Source organism: Heptranchias perlo, unplaced genomic scaffold, assembly GCF_035084215.1.
Source record: "Heptranchias perlo isolate sHepPer1 unplaced genomic scaffold, sHepPer1.hap1 HAP1_SCAFFOLD_63, whole genome shotgun sequence".
Classification (NCBI taxonomy): Eukaryota; Metazoa; Chordata; class Chondrichthyes; order Hexanchiformes; family Hexanchidae; genus Heptranchias; species Heptranchias perlo.
The window spans coordinates 2220698-2243418 of record NW_027139655.1 but is presented as its reverse complement, the minus strand read 5'-3'; the positions used below and the strand labels follow the sequence as shown (position 1 = coordinate 2243418).

The window sequence follows — 22721 nt, the reverse complement described above, 5'->3', positions numbered from 1 at the left end:
TTAAACCGTTTATTTCACTTCTGAGAATCAGAATGTTTGACTGTAGACTTTTGTTTAGAGATTGTCGGAATCTGGGAATCCGGAGGGAATAGAAATGAACCTCGTTTGAACTTGTCATCAACACCCAACTTTTCAAGTTCTAATTCATGCGGTTTCTGACATATTTTCTAAATATACAGAAGTTCCACTGTTGCACTTAATCCAGATGCTGATCACTATCACTTCTTAATTCTTATACTCAACTGACATTGTCCTGATACACTGTGAAATCCCATGGACACCTGGCAGGATCCTGATGCACTGTGAATCCCCATACAAAACTGGCAGGATCCTGATACACTGTGAATCCCCATACACAACTGTCAGGATCCTGATACACTGTGAATCCCCATACACACCTGGCAGGATCCCGATACACTGTGAATCCCCATACACACCTGGCAGCGACCCGGTACACTGTGAATCCCCATACACACCTGGCAGGATCCCGATACACTGTGACTCCCCATGCACACCTGGTAGCGACCCGATACACTGTGAAACCCCAAACACACCTGACCGGATCCTGATACACTGCAAAACCCCAAACACACCTGGCAGGATCCTGATACACTCTGAAACTACATATACATCTGGCAGGATCCTGATACACTGTGAATCCCCATACACATCTGGCAGAATCCTGATACCCTGTCAAACCCCATATACACCTGTAAGGATCCCAACACTGTGAAACCCAATACACACCTGGCAGGATCTTGATACACCGTGGATCCCCATACACACCTGTCAGGATCCTGATACAATGTGAATCCCAATACACACCTGTCAGGATCCTGATACACTGTGAATCCCAATGCACACCTGTCAGGATCCTGATACACTGTGAATCCCAATGCACACCTGTCAGGATCCTGATACACTGTGAATCCCAATACGCACCTCCTTCGTGCTGCCCAGACATTCTGGTTTTCATAATTGAAGAGCAGTGCCTTGAGCCAGATGTTACTGCCCCCCCCCCCCCTTGGAATCTCCCCACCACCAACTGGAAGGAAAGAGGTGGAGAAAAGCGAAACTTTAAAATGTTATCATTTCACAGCACAGAGCGAGACGCCAAAATGTTCGATCTGATCTGAGAAGTTCACACTTCCGAGATGTTCACACAAGGAAGTTATGGGCTGGCTCCCTAATGGCAGTGGAAGAGAGAACCTTATTTTACTCAAAGAATAGCCCTTAACTCAGGGTCTTTTAAGACCTAATGTAATGACTAATGGAAACAGATTTAATTTCCCAAACCTTCATTGGAGGAATATCAGACCAAAATGAAACAACGGAGTATAATTACTGGGGAACAGTTGAAATGAACTGTGAATGTTTTCTGCTCTAACATTACACTGAGTGAAGTGAGCAACAGTTGTATTATTAATAATAATCGGTGATATGACAGGACTGTTATAAAAACACATTCAATTAATATACATAATAATTGCTGAAAAAGTGTTCACTATTTCTGAAACACAATACAACAGGAGAATGATTAGAGACAGGAAAAGACCATTTGGCCCAAATAAGCCTGTCCCTGTTAGAGAGATGACCCCACTTTTGCTTCCTCTCAGTGAATCCACAGAAACACGTTCAATTATCACTTCACCCCACTTACACTGTCCCTTTAGTGTCCTTCCCCGGTATCTGGTCCCTGCTTTCCAAAGCTTTGGGTGATTTCCCTTCGTATTTCTGACTTTCAATTTTCTCTGTTATTAATTATTTTGTTGATTGTGAGCCTGTTTCCTGCACTCATGTTCTGAATTCCATTAAAACATTTCAGAACCGAAGTTTCTCAGCCAAACAAAATACATTAATGCGCCAGCCTTCCCTCAACGCAAACTCCGATATCTTAAATCATCTTTCTGATTCCCCACTGTACATTAAGAATGGCATTAAGATTTACTTGCTATCACGTGATATAGAACAACAGGTAATACCCCAGATAACCTATCCGAGTCCCGTTTCTGAAAGCTTCCCCTCCATCGAGGTTAAACAGTGGAACTTCTGTCCATTCACAGTCTGTCCCTCTCCCAGTGCCCACAATATCCCAGATAACCTGCCTGAGGTCTGATACAATAACAGTGGAACTTCTGTCCATTCATCGTCTGTCTCTGTCCCACTGATACGCAAAACCCTATTTACCATTTCCGCAGAAGGACAGCACCACTGACAGTTTCATAGATTGATCAAATGGAACCTCCACTGTCGTATAACCAGGATCATGTTAAGGTTTCTATCAGATGTCTCCAGTGCAGTTCAGGGCTGATAGGATTAATTATCAGAGCGAAAATATCACCTTCATCGAAATCTCCATGTTCAGTAAATATTAGAATCAAGTGAGGATTTGAAACTTTTCACAGCCCTTGTTCACTTTCAAGCGAGGTTTTCAGCAACTGAGTTTAATTTCCTGCTCGCACCTCAATTGAAGCTATGAATTCAATCTCGGAACATTTCACTGAATAGTAAAGTGATATTGAGAATTTGTTTTTATATCAATACAACTAACATTGAGAACCACTTTCTGTCTGTTCTCATTGAAGATGTTCAACAGAAACACAAGGAAACACTCCGGGTCCAAACTGAAACACTGAGAGTGAACACGATCCTAACAAAGGAGAAGGTTAAGATTTTCCAGCTGGTCAATCTATACACTGAACTAACGGTCATTTCCACTGTTCTTGATCGGACACTTGTAGAACATGAACTGCTGGCAAGAGGCCGAGACCATGAAGAGTGGAGAAAGAAACATCTCCGGAGAGAACTGGAAAAAATCCGAAATGATCAACTGTTCCAGAGCAGTTTTTCCCGGAGAAAATCCAAATCTGGGAGTTCAGCAGCAGTGAGCGGAGTCGCGGGGATTGGAAAAACAACAATGGTACAAAAGATTGTTCATGACTGGGCCACTGGGAAAGTATACCCACACTTTCAATTTGTTTTCAGCTTTAGGTTCCGGGATTTGAATGCTATTAACTGTAGAATAAACCTGAGGAATCTGATACTGGATCTGTATCCTTGCTTTGGAAATATTCTGGGAGAACTCTGGAAGAACCCAGAGGGATTACTGTTTACATTCGATGGTTTAGATGAATTCAAGGACAGTATCAATTTTGCTGACAATCGGAGAAATACAGAACCTCAGTACATGTGCACAGATCCTGAAGACTGGTGTGAAGTGTCTGACATTGTGTACAGTTTATTACAGCACAAGCTGCTCCCAGGATGTTCAGTGCTAGTGACCAGCCGCCCCACTGCATTACATTTATTGGAAAAGGCTGAGATCAGTGTCTGGGCTGAAATCCTTGGATTTGTTGGTGAGGAACGGAAGGAATATTTCAACAAGTTTTTTGAAGATCAGTCGGTGGCAGCAGCTGTTTTCAATCATGTGGAGGAGAACGAGATCCTGTACACCATGTGTTACAACCCTTCCTACTACTGGATCCTCTGTCTGTCACTGGGTCCCTTCTTCACACAAAGGGAAAGGAAACAGCAGCGTGTTCCCAAGACCATCACCCAACTATATTCCTACTATATTTACAACATTCTGAAAAACCATGGCCGAGAGATTGAATCCCCCCGTGATGTGTTACTGAAGATCGGTGAGATGGCTTTCACTGGGGTCTCCAAGAAGAAGATTGTGTTCAGAAATGGAGATTTGATCAAGTACAATCTGCAACCTTCCCAGTTCCTGTCTGGGTTCATGATGGAACTTTTGGAGAGAGATGATTCTGCCCAGAGTGTGGTTTACACATTCCCCCACCTCACCATCCAAGAGTTTGTAGCCGCACTCGCACAATTCCTGTCTCCATATCCAGGGAACATCCGGAAACTCCTCAGTGAAGCCCACAACAAGGAAGATGGGAGATTTGAGATATTTCTCCGTTTTGTTGTTGGTCTCTCCTCCTCACAGTCAGCTCGGCCCCTGGAGGAGTTTCTGGGTCCACTTCTTCATCAAACGATCTGCGGAGTGATTGACTGGGTGAAGGAGAAGGTTGAAGGACAGATTGGAAAGACAGAGCGTGAAACTGGGAAAAGGAACCTCCTGAACACATTCCACTACCTGTTTGAGTCTCAGAATAAAACACTGGCTCGGGTCACAGTGCGATCTGTGGAAACACGTACATTTAGTGAATTGAGACTGACCCCGATTGACTGTGCGGTGCTGTCTCATGTCATTGGAATCTGTGATACAATAAAACACCTCAATCTGGGGGGCTGCTCCATTCGGTGTGAAGGACTCCAGCGGCTGGGAACCGTAGTGCACAAATGCCAGGTGTTGAGGTGAATGATTATTTGTCTCTAACTGTTAGGCCAATTGTAGAACAGTCACGGATTGTATTGCTGATCGGAAATGAAGGGAAACAAACAGTTCAGTTAAACCAGAGAGAAACAGATTCAACACAAATATGACAAATGATAAGAGGATCGGTTAGTAATTCCCTCAGGACTGGAGAATCTAAAATGGATCCTTGTGAACAATTCGGGATTTCACAATTTTTATCCGATCAGTAAATACAGGTCACTGAAAGAGTCTGATAATTTAATTGTAATAAATTATATTTATTGTTGTTTTTCTCACTGTCTGAGATACGTCCATTGAAGAGACTCCATCTCACTGTTACTTACACGTAGACCGACACTAATTGCAGCAGTCTGTGTGTCGGAGCATCCCACCCTCTTACCGAGGTGTGAGGGCAAGTGACAGTCACCGGACTGTCAACGTGTGTAGGAGAGGGAAGCAGAAACACCAAACATTCAGTAACAAACAGCAAAACACAGCTTTCGGGCAGTCAACCGCCAGTGGGCGAGCTGAGCTTTCCCCGCAGGACAGTGATCCGTTATCTTAACTCATCAATGACACAGCCCTTCACACTCTCCAATACATCCATCATCTCTTCACCCAGCTGGCAGCACTCGTGCCTCTGAGTCAGAAGGTCGTGGATTCAGGCCCCTCGCTCATTAATCCAGGCCGACACTTCAGTGAGATTTGGGAACTAAAATCTGCCTTTGAAAAGGTTCCAATCTAACAGGTTGTGGGGTATTAGCCCAGGAGTACAGACACACACCGGCCAGCGGTGGGGCCTCACACACAGCGGGAGGCTCCTGGGTTAACCAGGGGGCAGTGAACCCGGGAATTTCCCATAATCTGCCCCCTGTGTGTGAGGCCCCGCTCGGGGAGGGAACTTCAGAAAAATCCCCATAAACTGTCGGGAACGTTGCGCCTGAAATAAATGTGGAGAGAATTTAATGGGAATAAAGTGAGAGACTCCCCTCCCCGATAAACTAGAAGTACAGGGACATTTAAAACTAGTAACAGGACAGAATAAACTCTCCTTGTTACATAAAATCCTGGGGGATGGATTTTACAGCAGCCTTTAGTGCCGTTTCACAATATAACTCACCCCGAGGTATGAAACAGATTAATATAATACTGCATAAAGTACAGGTAATCACCACTTTATCATTTAATTCAGGAAAATTGCCCCATTCCCATAAAATCTGGGATTTAAGAATCAGCAGAAATGAGACAATTTCCCCAAACATGACGGGACCTCCAGGAGGGTGATTCTGATCATCAGGAAATGAGACCGGACTGAGGGACATTTGAAGGCTTCACACAGACAGCACTTTATTTAATAAATACATTTACTGACAGTCCCTGAATATATGGGGCGTTGGACAGAGTAAGATTCATTGTCAGCGACAGGGAAATCTAGTTATTAATTTCCTGAAGATACTACAGGAAACACTGAAAAATCAGAGAGAAATTGTGTCAGATCGGGGATTGGATTCAGTTTGGTTCTCACTCTCTGTCTGTTTGTGTTGAGACTGGCAGGAAATCAACTGGAAGATTCAGGAGTGAAACTATTGTCTGCGGCTCTGAGGAACCCGGACTGTAAAATACAGACACTGGAGTAAGTATCAGACTGTGTGAGATTGTGTTTGTAATAACTGGATGTCTAACACTGTACATTAATGTCAGTATAAGGAACAGTAATACAAATAAATACTGGGAATTTACTCTGATTCCTGTTATCTCTGCTCGTCTCTCTCCTCACTCTGATCTCTAGGTTATGGTACAACGGTCTCACAGCTTCTTGTGCCAATGATCTCTCCTCCGCTCTCAGTACAAACCGGTCACTGACGGTTCTGAACCTGGGTAATAATAAACTGGGAGATTCAGGAATGAAACTACTGTTTACGGCTCTGAGGAACCCGGACTGTAAAATACAGGAACTGCGGTAAGTATCAGATTGTGTGAGATTGTGTTTATAATAACTGGCTGTCTAACATTAAACATTATTATTAGTAAAATTAATAGTGTTACTAATAATGTACATTATTATTATTATTATCAGTAACAGTGTTATTAATAAACACTGGGGAATTACCCTGATCGCTGTTAATTCTCTCTCTCTGATCCCCAGTCTGGATGATGTCGGTCTCACAGATTCTTGTCCCGAGGATCTCGTCTCCGCTCTCAGGACAAACCGGTCACTGACGGATCTGAACCTGGGATCAAACTCCTTCACAGACCGATCTGTCCCCGCTCTCCGCTCCCTCATACTGACCCGCAGGAGTCTGGAGCGGATCTGCTGAGTGTTTGTGTTAATGTTTAATGTAATAAATAAAATATCAGTGGGATTCAGTCCCTTTTATGGGTAATATTTCTCTGTAATTATTATTGAAATATTAACCCCAGTCTCCCCGTTATTTCCACTGTTGTTCAATCTGTTTATTTCCTGTTTAATCTTTAATCTGTTTCAGTCTGAGGGAGAATCAGTTCAGTCCAAACGGAAAGAGACACCTGGAGTCACTGCGGGAATCCAGACCCGGAATGAGAGTGGGAGTGTGAACATTTCAATTGAAACCATTCCTGGTCTCATTATATGAACATTTCAATTGAAACCATTCCTGGTCTCATTATATGAACATTTCAATTTATTGCCATTCCTGGTCTCATTATATGAACATTTTTGGCCGATTCTCTGTCCCTCCCCTTTAACCGGCCGCGCTCCAGGTTCAAATCCGAACGGCCCTTTAACGGTTTCCAGCTCGAGCTGAGCGAGCGTCGTCTCCCATTGTGACGTCAGAGGCCCAGCGACAGGGTCACGAGACTCAGTCACCCGGTCCCCCAGCGCTGATTCTGCCGGATATCCGGGGCTGGATGGTCCCCAATGGGGCATTGGGTCAATGTACAGACAGGAAGGGCCCAGGGTGGTGCTCAGTCTGGGCTGCAGTGGGAAACTGGGTCAATGTACAGACAGGAATGGCCCAGGGTGGGGCTCAGTCTGGGCTGCAGTGGGACACTGGGTCAATGTACAGAGAGGAAGGGCCCAGGGTGGGGCTCAGTCTGGGCTGCAGTGGGACACTGGGTCAATGTACAGACAGGAAGGGCCCAGGGTGGGGCTCAGTCTGGGCTGCAGTGGGAAACTGGGTCAATGTACAGACAGGAAGGGCCCAGGGTGGGGCTCAGTCTGGGCTGCAGTGGGACACTGGGTCAATGTACAGAGAGGAAGGGCCCAGGGTGGGGCTCAGTCTGGGCTGCAGTGGGACACTGGGTCAATGTACAGACAGGAAGGGCCCAGGGTGGGGCTCAGTCTGGGCTGCAGTGGGAAACTGGGTCAATGTACAGAGAGGAAGGGCCCAGGGTGGGGCTCAGTCTGGGCTGCAGTGGGACACTGGGTCAATGTACAGACAGGAAGGGCCCAGGGTGGGGCTCAGTCTGGGCTGCAGTGGGACACTGGGTCAATGTACAGACAGGAAGGGCCCAGGGTGGGGCTCAGTCTGGGCTGCAGTGGGAAACTGGGTCAATGTACAGACAGGAAGAGCCCAGGGTGGGGCTCAGTCTGGGCTGCAGTGGGACACTGGGTCAATGTACAGACAGGAAGGGCCCAGGGTGTGGCTCAGTCTGGGCTGCAGTGGGACACTGGGTCAATGTACAGACAGGAAGGGCCCAGGGTGGGGCTCAGTCTGGGCTGCAGTGGGACACTGGGTCAATGTACAGACAGGAAGGGCCCAGGGTGGGGCTCAGTCTGGGCTGCAGTGGGACACTGGGTCAATGTACAGACAGGAAGGGCCCAGGGTGGGGCTTAGTCTGGGCTGCAGTGGGACACTGGGTCAATGTACAGAGAGGAAGGGCCCAGGGTGGGGCTCAGTCTGGGCTGCAGTGGGACACTGGGTCAATGTACAGACAGGAAGGGCCCAGAGTGGGACTCAGTCTGGGCTGCAGTGGGACACTGGGTCAATGTACAGACAGGAAGGGCCCAGGGTGGGGCTCAGTCTGGGCTGCAGTGGGGCACTGGGTCAATGTACAGACAGGAAGGGCCCAGAGTGGGACTCAGTCTGGGCTGCAGTGGGACACTGGGTCAATGTACAAACAGGAAGGGCCCAGGGTGGGGCTCAGTCTGGGCTGCAGTGGGACACTGGGTCAATGTACAGACAGGAAGTGTGCAGGGTAAGATGTGTCCTTATGTGCAGTATGTGTCCCTCCCAGTGAGGAGTCAGACTCTGTAACAAGTGTCCCTTCAACCCTGCAAAATCTCTGCCCTCCTCCAATTCCGGTCGCTTGCACATCCCCCACTGTCATTGCTCCACCATTGGCGGCCGTGCCTTCAGCTGTCTGGGCCCTAAGCTCTGGAATTCCCTCCCTATACCTCTCCGCCTCTCTCTCCTCCTTTTAAAACTCTTCTGAAAACCTACCTTTTTGCCCAAGTTTTTGATCACTTGTCCTAATACCTCATTGTGTGGCTCGGTGTCACATGAATATCTCCTGTGAAGCGCCCTGTGTCGTTTTATTACTATAAAGGTGCAATATAAATGTAAGTTGTTGTCTGTGTGCTGTGTTAATAAAACTCCACCGTTTACTTCACCTCAGGCCTGGTCTCTTTTTTTGATGGTGTTCGTGTTCTAAAATATTGAATAAAGGATCCTGGAAATTCCATCCCTCTTCCTCCAAGCGGCATCGCAGACGTGACTGTTTGGTCTGGTGAACTGTGTGTGTGTGTCGGGGGGAGGGCTCTTACTCGGGAGGCTGGATATGCAATTTACACAAAATGGTGAGAGGGACTGTGAGCAAAAGAGCTCAGCTGGGACCCCACAATCTGGCCTCCCGACATCCAACGCAAAATGGCCGCCGTGAACCCGCTGCAAAATCACAGAATGGTCCATCACAAAAGGGAAGCCATTCAGCCCATCGTGCCGGTGTCGGCTCTTTTAAAAAGCTAACCAGATGGTCCCATTACCCTGATCTTTCCCCATGGCCAACACATTTTTCCTTTTCTAGTAATTCTCTAATTCCCTTTTGAAAGTTACTATTGAATCTGCTTCCACCTCCCTTTCAGGCAGTGAATTACAGATCATTACATCTCGCTGCATAAAGAAATAATCCTTCCTCATGTCACCTCTGTATCTTTTGACAATTATTTTGAATCTGTGTCCTCCGGTTACCGACCCCCTGCCACTGGAAACAGTTTCTCCTTATTTACTCCATCAAAACCCCTCAAATGGCCGCTTTGTCCCCTCAGTGTTGTCCCATCTCCCCGAAACACAAGCATCATTTTGAAATTATAACAAACCCTATCAGCCTGTCCAGTGGTTCACGTTTCCGACGTTAATCTCCTCTCGGCCCCTGTTTGCCTCACACTGGGTTAACGTGTTTGTATAACATTGCAGGCCGGGCTACTTTAACCCCAGGCTTTAACCTGGTTAAATCACAACGGTCACAATCGAACAGGAACATGTTAAACCGAGGCCCCAAAACCAGGGCCCAGAGAGGAAATTAAACCCCAGGGCAATAAACAGACCGAACTCTCGTGGGCCCTGTTTGGGTGCAGTCTGTTGAGGAGGCCACGGTCGATCTCCTCTGGGGGAGGCCTCCATCAGTCCCCTTCAGGGAAGAAGGTGTCGGTCGGTCTCCTTTGGGGGAGGCACAGGTCTCCCTAGAGGGATCCCAAACTGGCAGTCTTCATATTTAGACCACCATCACAACAACTACCACTACTTCTACAACAACAACTTGCATTCGTCGGATAGCCATCTTGGACAAAATGGCGAGAAGTACGTTGGCCATCTTGGACAAAATGGCAGCTATCTTGGGCAAAATAGCGGCAAGTACCGCGCAGAGTGTCCCCAGTGATATCACAGTGACCCCACAATGTCCCAGTGATCCCACAGTGAACCCAGAGTGCACCCAGTGATCCCAGAGTGCACCCAGTCACCCCACAGTGAACCTAGGGTGCACCCAGGGATTCCAGAATGCACCCAGTCAACCCAGAGTGATCCCAGAGTGCTGCCAGGGATTCCTGAGTGCACCCAGGGACCCCAGATTGCACCCAGTGATCCCAGAGTGCGCCCAGTCACACCAGAGTGATCCCAGAGTGGCAGTCTTTATATTTAGACCACCACGACAATAATTACTACTACAACAAAAACTTGTATTTTTGATATATATATATATATATATCATATATCTGTATATATGATATATGTATGTGTATTTACACATGGTCAGCATGGCGGCAAGTACGGTCGCCATCTTGGACAAATTGGTCACAAGTGTGGCAGCCATCTTGGACAAAACGGCGGCATGTCTGGTGGCCATCTTGGAAAAATGGCGGCAAGCATGGTGACTAACTTGGACAAAATGGCCGCACGTATGACGGCATTCTTGAACAAAATGTGGGCAAGTAAGCAGCAGAGTGTCCCAAGTGATCCCACAGTGACACCAGAATGTCCCAGTGACACCCTCAGTACACCAGAATGCACCCAGTCACCTCAGAGTCATCGCTATTTTCACACAGGGATACCAGGGTGCACCCAATCACCCCATAGTGATCCCAGATTGCACGCAGGGAGCCCAGAGTGCAACCAGTCACTCCTGAGTGATCCCAGAACGCACGCAGGCAGCCCAGCGTGCACCCAGTCACCCCATATTGATCCCAGAGTGATCCCAGAGTTCTCCCAGGCATCTAAGAGTGCACCCAGTCACCCCAGATTTATTCCAGAGTGGACCCAGTGATCCCAGAATGCACCCTATCACCATGGATTCATCCCACAGTTCGCCCAGGGATTCCAGATTGCATCCAGTCAACGCAGAGCGATCCCATAATGCACCCAGTCACCGCAAAGTAATCCGAGAGTGCTCCCAGGGCTCCCAGCTTACACCCAGTCAACTCAGACTCCACCCAGCCAGCCCAGAGTGATCCCAGAATGAACCCAGTAACCCCAGAGTCATTCGAAAGTGCACCCAGGGATCTCGAATTAAACCAAGTCACCCCAGAGTGATCCCATTTTGGACAAAATGGCGGCAAGTATGGCGGCCATCTTGAAGAAAATTGCGGCAGAGTGTCCGCGGTGATCCCACATTTACCCCAGAATGTCCCAGTGACTCTTGACTGAACCCAGAGTGCACCCAGTCATCCCAGAGTGCACCCAGGGATCGCAGAGTGCACCCAGAACCCCAGAGTGCTCCCAGGGTGGCAGTCTTTGTATTTAGACCACCATCACAACAACTAATACAACAACAAGAATTTGTATTCAAGCACGGCGGCAATCTTGGATAAAATGGCGGCGATTACCGCAGCCATCTTGGACGAAATAGCGGCAAGTACCTCAAGGCTGTTGGATAGGAACAGGAGAAGTCCATTCAGCCCCTCGAGCTTGTTACACAGTTACAGGAGGAGGTCATTCATCCCCTGAAGGCTGTTACACAGGAAGAGGAGGAGGCCATTCAGTCCCTCGAGCCCGTTACACAGTTACTAGAGGCCGATCAGTCCCTCAAACCTGTTGCATTGGAAAAGGAGCAGGTTATTCAGCCGTTCAAGACTGTTCTGCAGGAACTGGAGGCCAATCAACCCCTCAAACTTGTCAGATAGCAGCAGGAGGAGGCAATTCATGCCCTCGAGCCTGTTATATGGGAACTGAAGGCCATTCAGCACCTCGAGCGTATTACCCTGGAAAAGGATTAGGCAATTAAACCCCTCGAGCCTGTTGCACTGGCAGAGGAGGAGGCTATTCAGCCCTTCGAGCCTGTTATACAGGAACGGGACACCATTCATCCCCTCGAGCATGTTAAGTAGGAACAGGAGGAGGTTATGCAGTCACTGGAGCCCTTTACACCGGAACTGGAGGCCAATCAGCCCCTTAAGCCTGTTGTATAGGAACAGGAGGAGGCCATTCAGCCCTTCGAGCATGTTTTACGGAAACTGGAGGCCATTCAGCATCTCGAGCCTATTAAACTGGAATGGGACTGGGCCATTAAGCCCTTCCAGCCTGTTTGACTGGAAAAGGAGGAGGCCATTCAGCCCCTCGAGCATGTTACATAGGAACAGGAGTAGACAATTCAGCCCCAAGGCCCAACTGGGTAAATAAGTATCCCATAGAGTCCCCACAGTGTGTCTAAGTGATTCCACAATGCACCCAGTGATAGTATCCCATTGATCCACAGTGTCCCAGTGATTCCACAGTGCGCACAGAGGTCCCAGTATCCCAGCTTACTGCATTTGTGCAAAAGTTTGAGAGACTGTCTTTATATACAACAACTTGCGTGTATAAAATAACGTGTATATATGTAATATATATATATATATATATATATTTTCTATATTACATAGAATGGGTAAAGCAGTTTCTCCTGTAACCCCATGAAGCTGAAACAAAATGGCGGCCAGTAAGGTCACAGTAAGCCAATGATCCCACAATGTCCCACTGATCCCACAATGTCCCACTGATCCCACAGTGTCACAGTCATCCCACAATGTCCCAGTGAACCTGCAGTATCCTACTGATCCCATAGCAACCCATGATCCCACAGTGCTCCCAGTGATCCCACAGTGACCCAGACACAATTCACGTGAGCCTGTGGTGAAGGCCTCGATCAGTCCCCTGTGGAGAGAAAGCTTCTTGTCCAAGGAATCCACCTCCTCCCAAAAAATCTCTTTCCACAACTTCATGTTACAGCATTTCCACAAAACATATCCTCTGTCGGGAGAGAGATGGTGAAAAGGAATTGATTGAAAACAAAGCAAGTGATTGAAAAGGCACAGCAAGAGCCCAGAGCTCCCTCACACTCACTCACACACACACACATTCACACTCACTCACTCACTCACTCCATTACACAGGCAGGCAATCTCTCAGCAAACACCACTGACAAAGAAACTCCCCAGTTACAAAGCAGAGAATCTGAAGAAAAGAGAGAAAAGTTGGGAGAGAGAGAGAGACAGAAAGACACTCAGGGCAGACTGAAGAGCACAAGTTGCTTCCCTCTCTCACTCTCCAATACAAGTTTGCAGGGTTTTCTCTCCTGCTTTGCCACTCATTCCCTCACTCGCCATCCCCCGCCCCTCCCCTGAAAGGTCCGGGTCTCTCTCCCTGTCCCGGGTTAGTGTTTGCTGCAGCGTCCAAATTGCCCCTGTGCTCATTTTCTCTTCTGTTTCTGGAGAAGGGGACACAAACCCTGGGCATTTTTTGCTACTTCACCCTTTATGTTGCAGTTTGCAAAGGTGAACGAACTTTCCCTTTGCTCTTTTCTCTTGTTTTAATTCGCAGTGGATAAAAAGCCTGGAGTTTGTGGGCAACTTACAGTTTGTGGATTTTACCAATTAGCCAAAGATTTCAAATAAATTCATGACAGATAAAAGAGCCAAAGCATTTTTTAAAAACCTAATACACAGCAAGATCCCTCGCTCAGTTACAGGGACAATCTCTCAGCAACATTCACTGACACAGAAACAAAGACCAGTTTATAAAGGAGAAGAATCGAAAGAATAAAAGATTGAGAAACAATCTTTATCGACAACAACAACTTGTATTCTATATACATATATATATATATAAGCAACTCCTACAACAGCAAATTGTATACATATATATATATATATATATATATATATGCGTGTGTGTATTATCACAACTACTATTACAAGCATCCATGAGGGCTGTGGGGGAAAAGCAGAGCGGGAAATGGGAATGATTGAATCGCGCTTTCAAGGAGCTGGCACAGGCAGGGTGGGCTGAATGGACTCCTCTTGCACCGTGCCTGCTATCAAAATGTGAATCGATGAACAACAACTTCAACGCCATGAACCTGAAACAAAATGGCACCCGAAAGGCGGCCAACTTACGAGTGGGGCAAGATGGTCATATTGAAAGAATTGGCTGCCATGAAGCTGAACAAATTGGCCACCCTGATGCTGAAACAAAAAAGCCGTCAATAAGGCGGCCATCTCACTGAGGGGCAAGGCGTCCATGAATTTTAATCAAAATGGCCGCTCTGAACCCGAAACAAAATGGCCACCAGTAAGGCAGCCATCTTACTGAGGGGCAAGGAGAAGCTTGTTGTGATCAGAGACACAGAGAGGGATAATTTGCTTTTCGTGTTAAATCACTGTTGCACTATCGTTAAAAATACAAACTGAGTGAGACTAACACTAGCTGGTGTTTAACATAAAGACAGCGGTGCAGTGAGGGAATTAAACATCAAAATGTGAACTTCTGCAAAAAAAATGGATTAACATTTGGTTGTTTGGACTGAATGGTGATAGAAAAGGAGAGACCAGGCATTCGGAGGAAAGGTCCAATTTGACATTTATTGTAGAGAATGTAATTCTAGCTTCTATTAAATAAATCAGAGTAAAATTGGACTCAATCTGAATGTCGTTCTGATCTGAGATTTAATTCATTTCTGCACTATTCATATTTTTCTTTAATCTGAAACAAAAACAGTATTTTAACAGTAACAGAACAGGAGAGTGCTGCGGGACCCTGTCCAGTTTATTAACGCTACAGAAGGGGTAAACATACATATTATTTATTGCAGAATCCAGCAGCTCACGGGGAAAGTTACACATGGTACAGATGGAGGAGCAAAAAGGTGCAAAGTGATTTTACACTTTAATTTAGGGCAATGCCTTTTTATCTCCACAAGGTTTAATTTTACATTTAATTAATGGGCTCTTTATCCTAAACAAACTTCAGGCACAAACCATGGCTTTACAGAGAAAACAAACATTTATTATTAATTCAATAAAAAAAATGACATTAGAATTTAAACATCATCTTGGGTTTATGCCCGATTTAGAATTGCTTTAGCAAAAATTAAACAACACATTCTCAATTCTCAAAATGCATAACCGTTTGGAAATCAAATGTTTATCTTAGACTAAGCCCATATCGAAAGTTTTAGACTTGCCGGGAAGATTCCAGGTATTTTGATGGATACTGTTGTAGTGCAGTGTGGCTTTCTCTGGTCATCTGCTTCAAAGGCAATCTGTAAACCTGCATCGAGGCATCAAGCTGGGAGGTAGCGAGCAGTCATGAAAATTCCAGGTGAGGTGGTGCTGTCAGGAAGCGAAAGGTGAGGTTGGAGCAGTTATGATGGATCTGCGTCTCTCCCCACTCAACTTCTGCCCAGCTTTTTAAGACCGTTTCTACACAGAATCACACCTCTGGGACGGTGGCTTATCAATAACAGGTTCCTACAAATACAACCCACGATTGAATGACACTTTACTTGTTTTCTCTCAGTGTCCACAACGTAACCAATTCAAGTCGGCAGGTGTTCAAACCACCTCTAGCCCCCCTGGAATCGTTCTTTTTGCGATGGTGATCTATCCTCTGCTGTGTGATCTTTTACAATGTGTCATTATCAATCCTTTTAACAGTCCTTCCACCTTTTAATCGTCCTTTTCCTTCAGACATACTGAAGCGGATCTAGTCTCAGGCTTTCGTTTATCAGATGAATGTTTACTGCAAAGAGCAGCTGGGAAACTCCTGCAGTAAGTAATGGTCAGGGTCAGGTGCACAAGGCTGAGTGACTTTATTGTGCAGCCTCCAGGCATCACCTTTAGAAATGTCAAAATTAAATCCACAAGAGTGTTACCCCAGAACAAACATGAACTGTCTGACCTGCTTCATCTGCTGCTGTTCTGCTGGTCAGCACTCTCACACACTCCAGGCTGATTACATAGTTATTTTTGTCCGTACTTCATTGTATCTGTTCTATGTTTATATCGTTTATCTCTGTTGATATTCTGTGTGTTATTCTATCTTGTTATTTCCACTTCTACTTCCATCAATTTGTAATCCTTTGTCAGTCTCTCTCTCTCGTTCCATCCATGTCTGCTTGCTCTCTCTCATTATATATATTTATATATTTATATATATATGCTTTCTTTCACTCTTTCTTTCTCTCTTTATATTTCTCTCCAGTCTAACAAACTCACTTTATTTATCTCCAGCTCTGTGTCCCTCTGTCTCTACCCCTCATTGTTTCTATCTTTCTCTCTTTGTCACAGACCCTCTCCCCTTTATGTGAACCTGTTTTAATTTTCTGCGCTATTTAACCATTATATTTCTTTTGCCCTGTGTTCCCTGTCTCTGTCCACTCCTCTCTCCATCTCTCTCTCCTTCTGTCTTTCTCTGTCTCTCTCCCTGCCTTTCTGTCTTTCTTACTCTCTCTGTCCCACTATCTCCCTGTCTTTCTCTCTGATCCTTCTCACGGTCTCCCTGTGTCGCTCTCTGCCTCTCTCTCTCTCTCTTTCTCGCTCTCACTCTCTGTCTCTCCCTCGCTCTTTATATCACTATCTCGCTCTCTCACACTCTTTATCGCTGTATGTTCCTCTCCGTCTCAATGTCAGTCACTCTCCCCTCTCTCTCCCTCTCTGTATCTCTGCCTGTCTCAGTCTCTCTCCCTCTTTCTCCAACTCTCTGACTTTATCTCGTTCCTTCTCTCCCTCCCCCTCTCCCCCTCTCTCTGCCTCTCTCTCTCCCTCGCCATTTATTTGGCGTGCACCCATTCTGATCTGGCCCAAAGCAGCTACTTTGATTCACAGCTTTTCACATTTTGCTGTATCACCATTTAGTTGAAGTCCAGCTGGGCTCTTTAGGACTGCCATTTCGAGCAAAATGCATGTGTCGCCTGCAGAATAAATCCTGCCTTAATAGGTCAGATTTTCAATAAAATATAACATCAGAACCATATTTCAGATCATTTCATGGCTCTGTGCTGTTAATATAAAATGTACTTTCCGTCTCCCGGGAAGTGTAGGGGATGGAGTATGAAATGGGATTTAGTTCTAGTGCTTGAAACCCTTCAGCTCTTTCTATGATTTCACTAATTTAACAATTAGATTGAATGGGTATTTCACCGCGTTCTTCAGCTCCTCTCTGAATTTAGTCTGGGTCAGGACATAAATACACGTGTTTGTGCAGGAACTGAGAAGCTGCAGCATCCTTGCTGTGTTTTCTGTGAGATAAACAGGGTCAGTGTAGGAGTAATAATACCGAATGTCTGCAATTCGCACATAAATGAAAAATACAACATGTGTCAGCCACAACAGTATAAAACTGCCCGATATACTGAAGAGTAAAATAATGGATTTCTTTCGGTTCTCCATCTCTGGATCACTCTGATTCTCTCCATTGCTGCGGCCCCGGAGTCCCCTGCGGACTTGACTGGACACTAAAATACGCCTGACCGTGAGAACATTGAGCAGCAAAATCAGACAGAACGGGACACAAGGGGTTAAAATGAGGTGAAACATCTCAAATGCGGCCCATGCGGGGGAAGTACGGAAGCTCGGTTTACCCACACAACCCCAGGGAACATTATCAATTATATAGTAAGGGTCAAATGCAAAGTACCAGGGGACACTTTCTAAACAGGCCAGCACACTCACTGTTCCCAGAACCACAGCCGCCGTTCTCTCGGTGCAATATTTAATTTTCAGCTTCTCATAACAAATGGCCACAAATCGATCAAAGGTGAAAGCGACCGTGAACCAGACAGAAACATCCGTGGCTGCACCTCCCAAGAAGATTATCGAACTACACACAGGAGTAATGTTCAGGAATGAACCTGGGAAATACATTCCAACAATCCACACCAATATCACACGAGTGACAACGACCATGAGATCGGCCACTGCCATTCCCACCAGGTAGACACTGATACATTTGGAGAGACCGCACTTTCCTCGGGACAGGATCACTATCGCCACCAAGTTAACTGTAAGAGAGAGAAAAAGAAGCAGAGAAATTACTGATCAGACCTGGAGTCAAAGCAGCAGGTTGAGAGGATCTGGGGTGAAATTTCCAGCTTTGTTGCTGCATCGAAGGGTTGAAAGTGATTGATTGACCTGGGCAGCGCTTTCGGGCAGGGATATGTTTTAAAACACAATGATCAATAATGAATTGGGAGATGGATACAGAAAGTGAATAAAGTGAGCACCGGATCCACTGGAAGGGCTGAGTGAGGGCGCAGTGCCGGTGGGGAAGGGAGAAGGGGTTTTACACACCGGGAATCCAGCGGATTAAAGCCGGATTTGGGCTCCGGACTGACGGGAAAGAGAGGGAAGGGTCAGGAAGGTGAGGGGGCGGGGGAGGTGCAGATTGTGTGTCGCTCTGGGTTAAGAGAGCTGACAGTGAGTGAGGTTGGGAGGGAGACAAGGAAAAGAGTTGTGTAAATGAACGTGTGGGAGCTGGAGGGGAATGAGGGGCAGGTAGTTTGCGAAAACGGACAAACTGAAGTAAGGGATGAGGAGACAGAGGATTCATTGCATTGGGAGGAGAGGCTGGGATTCACAGGGAGAGACTGCAGCAGAGTGTGAGAGGAAATCTAATCTATTGGTCTCAGGAACACAATCCAACTAATACATTCAACTGTTCATTTCTGTGGTTATCGATGTCAGGGAACCTGTGCTGGGTGTAAAATGTCTTTAATAAATTTAATTTCTACATTCAATTAAACTTAAATTGAAAAGTATTAATAAAATCAACCACGTTGTTATTGAATTCAGCCGAACTTTAAAAATACAGAATCCGAATAATTCATTATGATCAAGACATTTCTGATTCTATTCTTGAAGTAAATTGTAACTATATTTAGTGTCAAGTTGGAAAACATGGAACATTCACAAAAAATAGACTGAGGTCCTGACAGGGATATAAACACGAGGAGCGAGTCCCACAATAAAATCTAATTCAATCTGACCACATCATAATAACACCTTCAAATCACATTTTCTATGTTTAATTGCACTGGAAGTTTCAGCAGTTCATTCTGATGAATTATTCACACCACAGCCTCTCGCTTTCCCTCTCAGTCCCCCTCTCTATCGCTCACTCTACTCTCTTTCTCAAGTCCATTTTCATATCCGATTAAATCCTATCATCCTGTGCCTGCATTCTGTTCACCAGCCCCGTGTTCCACCGATCCTATTCTCAGTGTTAGTTTGTTAAATAGTGAAGCCTTTGTGGAATAGTTTAATGATTCTACAGATCATTCAATTCTCCACCTGTTCACCTACACTGTTCACTGCATCGACAAATCATGGAATAAACAGAATCAAATTCCACTTCCAGACAGATCTTAAAATAATTAAGATTCCTTCTCCTGTAATTATAAAGTAAAGGGATAGATAACAAACGCCAACATCACACTTATAATCTAAGGAATCTTAGAGGGTCTCCTGATTCCAACAGATACGGTGCAAATTGAGACAACATAACAACCAAACATTTCATTTTACAGTGAAGTCCAGTAATAGACAGTCAGTGTATTCATTCTCAATGAAGCAGAGAAGGAGATTTGAAAGTGTCAGCAGCAAACTCAGTTCAGTAACCAGACAGCTGAAGCGGCGTCAGATACACACATAATGAAATAATATTTCAGAACAGTGATAACCAATAAATACACTGAAATCTCAGTTAAACTGGAGCATGTTATTGGGGAGGGAGGACACTGCACTGCCTCCTTGTAACACTGAGACCTTGAGCTGTCTCATTATCAATCACTGAAAACACATTGATGAAAACATATTCCAGGACAGGTTAGTTCCACAAAATGAAACTGATAACAGCTCCTGATGGTCTGATACCAACTCTTTGCCCAGACGCCAAATTCCAATATATTCCACACAGAGAATAATCCATTAACAATGCCAGCTTTGTACATACAAAGTCATTACAGATATAATGTAACTCCGACAATATCGAAAGTTTGGAAGTTAAAATGATATCATTTGTCAACAATAGATTCAATACAGGAAATAAACCAGTATCAATGCCAGGGTTGGATATAAAAGGGTCATTATGGTTATCATGCAGCTCCTACAAGACCGAAAGAGCAGAGACTTAACATATTCCATCATTCAACCAATAGAACAGAACAGGTGACTGTGTTAAACATGGTAGGAGAAAACATCATATCCCAAGTACAGCAGCAGAGTCAACACTGATTTACACCATTAACAGCTGAGATAACGGCTTACCTGGAACTCCAATCGCTGCAAGAACAGGATAATAGATGTCTTCCATCTGATGGATTACTGGATATTCCATTTCTGTGAGAAGCACTGACTTCTGTTACCCTGGAAACCACAGCTCCAGCAGGCACTCTGAGCTGATCCATTCCAACAAGCCCTGATTTATACAGGGGATAAGTTTCCACTGACACGGTTTTACCCCTGACCATTGCTATTAGTTACAGTCAGTTTAACAAACACATTACATCAGCAGCTTTGACTCCGCTGTAAATAATGTGGTGAATAAAGCACAAACATCTCAAAGTCCACGATATTACTTAATCAGACCTCTCTCAGGAATAAAGTTTAAATCTGTTCTCATACAGGACTGATCCAACAATAATAAACGGCTTCATTTACAGTTTTTATATAACTATATTGACCATGTTCACTCCTGGTGTTTCATTTATAATTTAGACAGATGTCTCCGCAGTGTGCACTGAACCCAGGGACACAAGCTGACCCGTTTCACTCTGTTCCTGCAGTTTCCCAGTTAAAATATGAATTGTGAGTCTCTGACACGAGGACAGTTAAAGGGCAGGTTGAGGATTGCAGCCTAGAAATACCTGGGTGATATTAGGGGACGGACACTGAACGTGTCCCATTGACATTCCTCTCTCCGCTATTTTACTGCAGATGTTAACCCGTTTATTCTACATTGGTGAACGGCTCCAGTAAAATTGTTCCCGTGTAACACCGAGCTCAGCTCATGACCCGATTTGACCTCCATCACAAAGGCCCCGTGATTCCCTCACCCGCCTCCATTCCTTCCTCAGCCCATTGCCATTGAAACTCTCATCAATGCCTCTGTCCCTCCAGACTCCATTCCTCCAATGTACTCCTGGCCGGCCACCCAACCTCCACCTTCCATAAACGTGAGCTCGTCCAAAACTGTATAGTCCGTGTCCAACCAGCACCAGGTCCTGCTCGGACTCACTGACCCTCACTGGCTCCCAGCTCCATATCACTTAAATTTAAAATTCTCATCCTTGGATTTAAAACCCCCCTGGCCCACCCCACCCCATCTTCACACACACAGTAAAACTACCAATGATCTCCTCATTCATCGGTACGGAACTATTTTGGTGGGACTACCCTCGCTTGGTTCCACTCACCCATCTGAACAGAGCCAGGTGAAGCTTCTCTTCCCACCCTATCACCGTTATCTCTGATGTTTCTAAAGGTTCAATCCTTGGCTCCCTCCCCTTCCTCATTTGCATGCTGCCCTTTGGTGACGCAGTCTGCAGACACGGACCAGCTTTCAAATGGACGCCGACAAGACGATCGCCTCTCTTGACCCTTCGTGCAGGAACAGAGAGATCTGGGGTTATATGTGCACAAATCGTTGAAGTTGACAGGGCAAGTTGAGAAAGCGGTTAAACAAGCATAGAGGATCCTGGTCTTTATAAATGGAGGCAAACAGCACAAAAGCAAGGATGTCATGATGAACCTTTATGAAATACTGGTTCGGCCACAACTGGAGTATTGTGTCTAGTTCTGGGCCCCGCACTTTTGGAAAAATGTGAAGGCCTGAGAGAAGGTGCAAACCAGATTTACCAGAATGATTCCCGTGATGAGACACTTTAGTTACGTGGATAGACTGGAGAAGCTGGGGTTGTTCTCCTTGGAACAGAGAAGGTTGCAATGAGATTTGATAGAGGTGTTCAAAATCATTAAGGGTCGAGATAGAGCGTAGAAAGAGAGAAATTGTTCCCATTGTCGGAACGGTCAAGAATCAGATGACATCAATTTAAGGAGATTGGCAAAAGAACCAAAGATGACACGAGTCAAAACTTTTTTACACAGCGAGTGGTTAGGATCTGGAATGCACTGCCAGATGGGGTGGTGGAGGCAGATTCAATTATGGCCTTCAAAAGGGAACTGGATAAGTACTTGAAATGAAAATAAATTGCAGGACAACGGGGATATGGATTGCTCTTGCATAGAGCCGGCACGGAGTCGATGCGCCGAACGGCCTCCTTCTGTGGAGTAACCTTTCTATGATTCTATGACTCCAATGTCTTTGTGTTTGTCAGACCCACATTCTGTTTTAGACGAGACACAATTTCCTCCATTTAAAAATTGGGAAGTCCGAGCGAAGGATTCCATCCCACCCCTGGCTTTTTGATTGGTGAGTCGCTCACCACTCCGGTCCTCCAATTCTGGCAACTTGTACATCCACAGTCCATTTGTCCTACCTTTGACAGCCGTGCCTTCAGCCATATCCACGCTCCACTGTGGTCTCCGTAAGCCCCTCCATTGCCCTCTCCCCATTTCAGGTGCAAGCCGTGGCTCAGTGGTCGGACTCTCACCTCTCAGTCAGAAATTTGTGAGTTCAAGTCCCACTCCAGAGACCTGGACACATAATCCAGG

At 45.7% G+C, this 22721-nt stretch overlaps 2 protein-coding genes across 2 annotated transcripts; one reads left to right on the top strand and one right to left on the bottom strand.

The window, feature by feature from the left end:
* The first annotated feature begins 2604 nt into the window (after positions 1-2604).
* On the top strand, positions 2605-8040 carry LOC137317667 (NACHT, LRR and PYD domains-containing protein 3-like). The gene is made up of 4 exons (XM_067980834.1): positions 2605-4323; positions 5871-5957; positions 6114-6284; positions 6471-8040. Exons 1-4 carry the CDS (start codon positions 2918-2920, stop codon positions 6640-6642), a joined length of 1836 nt encoding a protein of 611 aa, XP_067836935.1. The 5' UTR covers positions 2605-2917; the 3' UTR covers positions 6643-8040.
* A 4199-nt stretch (positions 8041-12239) lies between these two features.
* On the bottom strand, positions 12240-20385 carry LOC137317680 (probable G-protein coupled receptor 139). Its single transcript, XM_067980850.1, has 3 exons — positions 20316-20385; positions 17160-18052; positions 12240-12281 (listed from the first exon to the last, which is right to left on the bottom strand). Exons 1-3 carry the CDS (start codon positions 20383-20385, stop codon positions 12240-12242), a joined length of 1005 nt encoding a protein of 334 aa, XP_067836951.1.
* Positions 20386-22721: the final 2336 nt, after the last annotated feature.

Bases quoted from the DNA above. Each gene is read 5' to 3' on its own strand.
- LOC137317667 (XM_067980834.1), top strand. From the start codon at position 2,918: ATGGTACAAAAGATTGTTCATGACTGGGCCACTGGGAAAGTATACCCA. The intron at 4,324-5,870 runs GTGAATGATTAT...GTTTGTGTTGAG, and splicing joins CACAAATGCCAGGTGTTGAG to ACTGGCAGGAAATCAACTGG. The intron at 5,958-6,113 runs GTAAGTATCAGA...TCTGATCTCTAG, and splicing joins TGTAAAATACAGACACTGGA to GTTATGGTACAACGGTCTCA.
- LOC137317680 (XM_067980850.1), bottom strand. From the start codon at position 20,385: ATGGAATATCCAGTAATCCATCAGATGGAAGACATCTATTATCCTGTT. The intron at 18,053-20,315 runs GTAAGCCGTTAT...TCTCTCTTACAG, and splicing joins TGCAGCGATTGGAGTTCCAG to TTAACTTGGTGGCGATAGTG. The intron at 12,282-17,159 runs GTGAAATCATAG...GTCCCATTCCAG, and splicing joins TCAATCTAATTGTTAAATTA to TTTAATAGGCTCGAGATGCT.